Genomic DNA, 8,195 nt, shown 5'->3' with positions numbered 1-8,195 from the left:
CTATATGGTATAGGACAGTTCTACAGGATCAAATCTAAGATATAATAAAATAACTAAAAGCAAATAAAAAATATATGAAATAATTAACAGATGTTTAGCCATTTCATCTGTTTGTGTTGTAACTATAGTTGGTTATTATGATTCGTTACATTATAAATATTATGGGTTCATCTAACTCCCCTGCTCTTCATGATGATAGTTTACCATGGAGGGAGAGTAGTCAGAGAGGCATGTATGTAATTGAATCGGTGTTTCAAACGAAAAAGTCTTTCGGAAAGTCCGTCGCGGGTCCAATACGATCAACCTTTGTGAACATTTTCCTTGAGGTTATCATATTTTGTCTTTCTTTATAAAACATAAATTTTGTAAAAATACTCCTATTTTTATTCTTCGTAAATATAGAACAATGTTACCATTTCTACTTAACATGCTGCAAGCCTGCAACAATTAAAAGTTATATTTCATCCAAGGGTTACTTTACCAATTTAACGAATTTAGTTGGAAACGCCTATGTGTATATAAGTATATTTAATTTTTGGAGTACTCTTTGGATGTTTGATTAGATGGGAAAGTATTTTTTATAATTCAAAATGGTTTATCTGTTGTGGATTATGATGACCGTAAGCTGATGATATTGTCTTTAGGCTTTGGCATTGTTTATGTTCTTTTAGGTTTATATTTTAAAAATTGTAACAATATTGTTCTGGAAACGTTGTTGTATACTTTTCTGTATTTGGCAGATAAAAATTCATGTCACTGGTAACTTAATAAGTAATGTTGCTTTGTATATATGCGTCTTGGTTTGGTTACTACCCTACCCTAATTGTGTCTACTAAGTTGCTACATGATTTCTCTTGCATCTTCATATCATAAGAAAATAGTGGAGTATATATAGGGAAATTTAGGCTAAAGTGTCAATTTCATCATTTTAAAATTCGTAACTACGAAATATAAAGAAGACCAAGTAAAAAGTATCATAAAGTATCATTGTTCCTTTTGACTCTAAAAAAAAAAAGAGAAATTAACTGGTGAGCATCTTAAAATTTAAGTGAACATATTTCATACATCTTTTTTTATATACATATTTCCCTCTTAATTGATGAAACACTAAAAGAAATTTTATATTTTCTTTTTGCTTTATTGAAAAATATATTTCTAGTAAGTACATATGTATACTGTTAATTCAGATTTTAATTTTAACCTATAAGAGTTTAATTAGTTGGACAACACGCATAACTATCATGGCATTGTATTGGCAATATGCTTGAATTACGGCTACATAGTATATATATATATATATATATATACTATAACATCAATTGTAACTTAAAACGAACAGTAGAGCATGTATACACATATCTGTTTATGTTTCTATTTTTTCTCACATATGATTTGTGTTTTGTTCACATTGTACACTCTATCGATCTTGATTTAAAATTGATAAATGAGCTCATGACTTTAGAACATTTCTATTTTTGCTGATAAATGTCCCTATATATGTCGGGCTAAAACATAATTAACAATAGAGTTTGTAATTTTTTTTTTGGTCCAGTGTGGAGGAAGCTAAGAAAAATGTCAGGCACTCTTAATTTATGTAAATACACCTTAGCACTCTCCTATTTTCGTATAAAGATTTAACTTATCTAACTTATGATTATTATTTTGGCAAAAGAGCCAATGATGAGCACTTCTAAATAAAAAGTGATTAAGATTATAAAAGGTTGTAAAAATATATTTTTAACAAAACCTGATAAATAAAAAAAAATGAATACCATATAACCAGTTTAGAAATTCTAATTTCGAAATACTCTCATTATCAAATTTTCTCTCAAAAAAATGACTTAGTAATGTTAATCTCTTTAAAATTTCATTTCCCGACGCACGGGCCCGCTTCCTAGTTTTTATAATAATAAAGCATTTTTTGATGTAACATAAAAAAAAATCTTGTAAAAGACTTATTTGTTCATTGTAGTCATGTAATAAAGCATTTTTTGATGTAACATAAAAAAAATCTTGTAAAAGACTGACTTATTTGTACAAGAACCGGTTTTGCAATGTTTCTAACCCGAGCGCATAATGTTGCTCTTTCCATTTATTGATTTTCATAGGATATGTGATTATAAATTGAAGTGATTCCGGTCACTCGCCCATGATTTCACTAACGTGTTATAGATGAAACATTGTCAAACACACACACTCTTCGACTTTATACTGTATGACTCTATCTATTAGCACATCCGTAAGGAGTTACCAACTCCAAGTTGTGGTTTATGCAGAGATTGCATATTTATAGTGAAACCACCAGGTTAAGCATATTTTTTTTAATGTAGAGATCAGAGTTTAGTACTTGTTTCATTACTAATGGGTGTTTTGCGACTTGTGAGTGCCTGCGCAATTCTACGTTATTTCTGAGGGTTTACCGTGGAGTTGAACATGAAGGTGGAGGATTTACTTTCTTTAAAATTCCAATGATATTTTTTGATATTTTTGTGTAAAATGACACTTTTACAGAGGGATGCTACCACTTCTTTACTCCCCAAGAATCAATCAACTGACCAAAAAAAACAACACTCCAGATAGGACATGAATTGTGTGAACTATGACGCCAAGCCTAGCGGTTCAATGCCATATGGATCACGTTTCTTTGCTCATTTGTTAAGCCCTACAGATATTTGAAAACAAGCCAAGTGGTTCATATTAAGTTTGAAGATATGGATAGGTTATATGTAGAGGATGGTAACCAAACCTGACAAAGATTATCAAACAGAGTCCGGTCTTCACTCGAAAACTTCAACAAAAAATCAGCCACGTAACTAGCCAGATTAATCTGTTTGTTGCAGAGATAAAGAGACTTGGTTAAACAGATCACGAGTTGGAGAATTAGGAGCAGTTACAACATATATGTAGAACACTAGGGGTCACCTCATTAAGGGGGTCGGTACCAAGTAGGTGGTCATCAACCTCATCGTCTTGGTTCTGTCAATCAAAGATTAACACTGATGAGATAAGGTTCAATAATATAGCCATGTAGACACAAGAGAAAAAAGGACCTCGAAACGAGCCATTGCTTCAAGTTGGTCAAATGTGGGTTTGCTGAATTGGGAGGCACCAGCTGAACGTAGCAAGTCTTTCTCAGCTTTAGCGTCTCCTTCATGGACTTCTTCCCATTCGCTATCCTGATACTCCAAGAACAGAATTAGCATCTCAAGTTCCACTCAATTTAAGACGGGAAAGGAATAAAAGATGCTCAAGGAAGCATAATCACCTCATCTTCACTATTCAAAACTTGCTCTTGAATTTCAATCAATGTATCAGCTAGTAAAGCCAGTATCTGCAGAGACAAAGAATGTAAAATTTCTGAAAGCATACACCAAATGATGAAAAAAAGAAAGGAGCATATGACCAATTCAAGGTAGAACTTTATAAACCCAACGAATATTCTGACTTGCAGCTTGTACATTGAGAACATTTAGACTAAGGAATCAAACAAAAGCATACCTTCATGGGTAGAGGGATAATGGTCCATTGATCAAGAGCTGATCTAGATTTTGAGCGAGTGGTTATGCCACCATTGGACTATATGAGAAATTGACGCAAGTTTCCGTAAGGCTGAGAGTAAATTGAGTTTAAAGAAAAAAAAAACAGATAGGTACAGCATAAGACCTGAATCGGACTGCCTGGGACATTGACCTTTGCGAATTCAGAATGTCTAGTGGACAGTAGCAAGGCCAGAGCTGAAGTTGTGACTTTGATTTGATATGCGGATTGTATCTCCCCTGAAAAATCGATGCTTAATCAACAATAAGTTGAAATAGCCAGAAAAACCCTTACGTGATGCATAAGGTAGACAATATAGAATCATACAACTAAACAACATGGATAGAGATGCTTGCCTTGTTGTTTAGTCCATTCTGTCATAACATAGGTAAATGAATTTTCATGGCCATCAGCGGGTATGCTAACAAGCAGATTGATAAATTGATTGACATTCGGAAAACTCATGTGAACCTGCAAAAATCAATGGTTACGGGGCAGGACAGAGATAAAGTTTCCATGGACTTTTGGAACCTTAGCAGCATCTTACAAAGAAGAGAGGAACCATTAATATGCTAAGACTATCAAACTCTAAGGTGAAGAATACCAATCTGGCAAAAATCAGTAGCAATGAGCCTTTCAAAGCGGACATTTCAGCAGACTGCAACCGTCTTACAAGAGCAGCAACCAGATCCTGGACATGGGGTGCCATCTCTGATGGAAGATGCAAGATAAGCTGCAGAATGTACTTCCCAGCAAAGAGAGATCCAGAACATTCCAGATCAGGGTTAAGAAGCCTGCACCAACATTAAGAAATCGATATTGCAAGATGTAGACTTACAAAAATACCGAATTGAAAACATTGAGGAACAAACAAACCAGGTTCTCAAAACACTTTATCAAATGACTCCAAAAAATGTAGATATACACAATACTATTCAGAAGGCTACTCTAAGAAACAGATCCTTTTCAGGTGAACAGACTAGATTTTTCATGGTGAATAGATTTACCCATGTATACACAAAAATCAACTGATATTTTTCTCACATGCGCAAGTGTTGGCAACATATTAACAAATGCAAAAATAAAACACAATATAGTAGGCCTTCAGCTTTTGGTGGACGTGAAATAAACCAAACAAAAAGCTAAGTGAAGAGCTATACCTAGAAGTTGCATCAAGCAAACTTCTCATGGTAAAAGCGGGATCACCACTCCAAGTGAGCAACTCCTGTCTTCCACTAGATATAAAAGCTGCCAGACATTCTGTCGCGTTCTGACCAATTAAAGGCTAGTGATAAGTGACTCTTTGTCGATAGATAATGATGAAACAAATTAGTCACCGAGAATTTTAGCACCTGTAGTTCACTATGATCCTCACTGTGGAGTATGATACGAATGACAGCATCAAAGCAAAAGTCATACGCACTTTTCACTATATCACTTGGGGCACCCTATATATGACTAGAAAAATAGTCAGCAAAACACGAGAAATACTGTCCATTTAGCACAAAAAATTATCGTACTATGAAAATCCAGCTAGTATAACTTGCCTTAAGAAGCATAGTTAAAAGATCCAAGGATCCACTCGCTAGTCCTTCAGGCTGCTGATGTGGCTGATTATCACGATAGATATATCATTAAAAGGAAACCAGGGAAGAAGAGGAAAAAAAAAGTCTGAATTCACGATTACGCACAATACCTTATTTAAAATTGGTCCAATGAATGGTAAAATTCTTGATGTCAGTGGATGAAGGCAGCCAGGTGAATTCTTTATTGCCTGCGTGACAGCCATAGGAAAGACATTAGCCACAGACACAATAATTTTTCTTGTTCATTTCAGAATGATATAAGAAGGAGAGATTATCATAAACAAAATACGCAAATTGCATTTCTAACAACAAAATGAACAATAACCGTAATCATTTTTATTTACCTCCAGGACGTCAATTACATCGATACTCATAAAGGGATCCGATACATGTGCCACCCACAAATTAAGAATCACTGGAGAGATAATAGACTCTATTGAACCTGATGCTTCATGGCCTAGCAAATGATAAAGAAAATAAGATATAGATGGGAACTATTGCATAACTAGATTCCAAAAGTTTTCTGCAAGTAGTAAAGATATGTTTATTTACCAGCTTTAATTGCTTGTTGAAGAGTTTCAAGTACCAAAACCAAAGTCTCATCTGAAGCCTAAATAAAAGAATAAAACATCTCTGGTGTCAAAAAAGAAAATAGACACACGCGCTATGCTGAAAGGTCGTCAGTAGAAAATTTACCTGATGGAGAAGATCAGTGAGAGATGAGAATAAATTCATGATCTGAGGCAGAATAACTGAACGGTTCATATCGGGTAGGAGCTGCAAAAGTGCCCGACATGCGCCTACTTTTACAGGTGGTGGCCTGTTTGTAATAGTATCTAACTTTAATCTCTGACGATAAAGATACTAACATCAGAAGAGTAGAAAACATACACGTCCATGTTTATTGCTCTAACAGAAGCATTGAGGAAGTGCTCAAGAATTCCAGGGTTGATCTGAATAACGTGATAAAAAAAGATTCAATTCATATCCTCCAGATTAAAGTTGTTTAGGGAGAAAAGAAAATAAAAAATTACCACAGAAGAGAACTTAGCAACAGCTGTAAATATGCGGGAATAAAGGAACGGACATTCATGATACCCTGTCAAATAAAGGCTCCAGTTATCTACAACAATTTGAATACCAAATGAGAAGTAATGTTGGAGCAGTAGATCTTATGATACCTACCAATTCCAGTATCTTCCATAATCATTTGCTCAACAAATTTCGCTAAATTGGCAGGGTCAGTTCTCAAGTCCTGACAAGATTATTAAGAACAACATATTTTCAGCATAAGTAAATTTTTCGTTTTTAAATTACCATGGAAAACACAAACCTCAGCTTCAACAAGTTGATCAGCAAGAGAAGCCAAAGTAAAGAGAGCAGCTTCTTTTATCTAACAATAGGAAAATATGAAAGTAAGTTGTAAGTTAAAAATAAAATTGATGACAATGTTAAAATTTCAGAGAAATTAAGTGCACTTACTCTCCACCAGGCCGGAGAACCAGCTGCCTTTTCACCTTGAGACTCTTGGAACCGTTTTCCGGTAGCATCTACAACAGCATTGATCCCTTCACTACCAAAAGTATTGATAACTTCCTCCAACAAAAGTATTCCTGTGGTGCAGCAGGTAGTCTTATAGTTACACGTTCATATATTTTGGATATTGATATATGCATACGACCTCTGAATCTTGTCTCAGACTAAGCATAAGCATATGAATTTGACTTAAGAAGAGTGAAAGACATCTTACCTGATATGCGACAACTGTAGCTACCCTCATCTTCATCGGCTACAAACTGATTAACATCCATGGACCAAGTATGTACCTGGAGAGAAGCTACGTATGAGATAAAGAATAAAAGCATGTCTTGTCTCCAATGTTGGCATATAAACCATATAATAATTAAACTTATGCTAGCAAACAAATAGGAGGCTAGCACAAATAACAACAAAAAATTCTGCATGATTTTGTGAGACCTAATATAATGGAAAGGGGTCACACAGCTAGCTAAAAAACATCATAGTATATCTTGTATCAGAGCTAGTTAGGGATTCTACAAATCTTGTTGTTGTAAGATTTTAGCAGCTAATTTGCGTACATAAACCATAACCTGAAATTACCACATGGCAAACAATATATAGGCACAGCAGAAGTTCTCTTGCCCTAACAGTCCGCAATGAAAAGGTTGCAACAGTTTGTGAATTAGTACAGTGAGATACTGTCAAACTATAAAATAACCCATGCATTGGAAACAGATATTATTTCTAAAGAAATAAGCGATATACAAAGAGTAAAAAGTTCCAGACCAATAGTAAAAAGGATAAGCCTTCTGGTCATCTTTTATTCGTTGAAATAACAAGAGATGAGTTTGTTAAACAAAGGAGAAAAGCCTCTTGCACAACACAACAACTACTCATTCAGATATATATAGACTATCTAGCTTCGTAAAGCTTCCCCAGATAGATTCGAGTTTTAAAGACCAAAATATAACCAATATATACTATCATGTCTGAGTAGGCAAAAGATGCATGATTCATCCCTACCTGTTGTTCTGTAATCTGCAGGAAACCGATGGTTTGATATACCAACTCTCTGACATTACCGGAAATGGTCTGAGATAAAGATATTTCCGTAAGAATTCAATTCAAAAGCAACATACGATCACGATGAAGAGGGAAAAAATTGAAAGGGTTTCAGCCAAACCTTTGCCAGTCTTCTACTGCTAACGATGGTTGACAGAAACTCAAATAGCTGCACAGAAACAAGTCTCGTTTGGCCTCAAACTTATCAAAATACTACAATCTATGAGCCAAATGCCCCAGCTCTAACCAAAAGTTTAACTTCGAAATTGAGACCTTGAAGGAAAACAAACCTTGATCACTAAAAATGGTAAGTTACCTGGATGACAAAAGTGTCAAGACTCTTCTCTTCACCATCTGAATCATATCTTCCATCATATGAATCTTCAGCACCTTCAATTGACGATCGAAGATAGACTTGTAGAGATGACTCAAATGTGTGCCACAATGGCCTCATAATAGCTGCACGAATAGTATGTTTCAATAACAATG

At 34.9% G+C, this 8,195-nt stretch overlaps 1 protein-coding gene across 1 annotated transcript in view; it reads right to left on the bottom strand.

Annotated features, from left to right (window-relative positions):
- LOC104741239 (importin-9-like) overlaps window positions 2,428-8,195 on the bottom strand; it is an 8,101-nt gene continuing 2,333 nt past the window's right edge. The window contains exons 10-33 of the mRNA XM_010462039.2: window positions 7,828-7,875; window positions 7,668-7,736; window positions 6,874-6,949; window positions 6,606-6,736; window positions 6,457-6,516; window positions 6,309-6,378; window positions 6,158-6,222; window positions 6,015-6,076; window positions 5,820-5,943; window positions 5,676-5,733; window positions 5,468-5,580; window positions 5,234-5,311; window positions 5,085-5,147; window positions 4,890-4,985; window positions 4,698-4,807; window positions 4,142-4,331; window positions 3,894-4,008; window positions 3,664-3,776; window positions 3,499-3,576; window positions 3,266-3,331; window positions 3,051-3,176; window positions 2,923-2,976; window positions 2,747-2,827; window positions 2,428-2,662 (exon numbers count right to left, since the gene is read on the bottom strand). Of these exons, the coding sequence (XP_010460341.1) occupies window positions 2,612-2,662; window positions 2,747-2,827; window positions 2,923-2,976; window positions 3,051-3,176; window positions 3,266-3,331; window positions 3,499-3,576; window positions 3,664-3,776; window positions 3,894-4,008; window positions 4,142-4,331; window positions 4,698-4,807; window positions 4,890-4,985; window positions 5,085-5,147; window positions 5,234-5,311; window positions 5,468-5,580; window positions 5,676-5,733; window positions 5,820-5,943; window positions 6,015-6,076; window positions 6,158-6,222; window positions 6,309-6,378; window positions 6,457-6,516; window positions 6,606-6,736; window positions 6,874-6,949; window positions 7,668-7,736; window positions 7,828-7,875 (2,097 nt within the window). The 3' untranslated portion in view covers window positions 2,428-2,611. The remainder of the gene's footprint in view (window positions 2,663-2,746; window positions 2,828-2,922; window positions 2,977-3,050; window positions 3,177-3,265; window positions 3,332-3,498; window positions 3,577-3,663; window positions 3,777-3,893; window positions 4,009-4,141; window positions 4,332-4,697; window positions 4,808-4,889; window positions 4,986-5,084; window positions 5,148-5,233; window positions 5,312-5,467; window positions 5,581-5,675; window positions 5,734-5,819; window positions 5,944-6,014; window positions 6,077-6,157; window positions 6,223-6,308; window positions 6,379-6,456; window positions 6,517-6,605; window positions 6,737-6,873; window positions 6,950-7,667; window positions 7,737-7,827; window positions 7,876-8,195) is intronic.

This window comes from Camelina sativa, chromosome 14, assembly GCF_000633955.1.
Source record: "Camelina sativa cultivar DH55 chromosome 14, Cs, whole genome shotgun sequence".
Taxonomy (NCBI): domain Eukaryota; kingdom Viridiplantae; phylum Streptophyta; class Magnoliopsida; order Brassicales; family Brassicaceae; genus Camelina; species Camelina sativa.
This window is presented reverse-complemented; position numbering and strand designations above follow the sequence as displayed.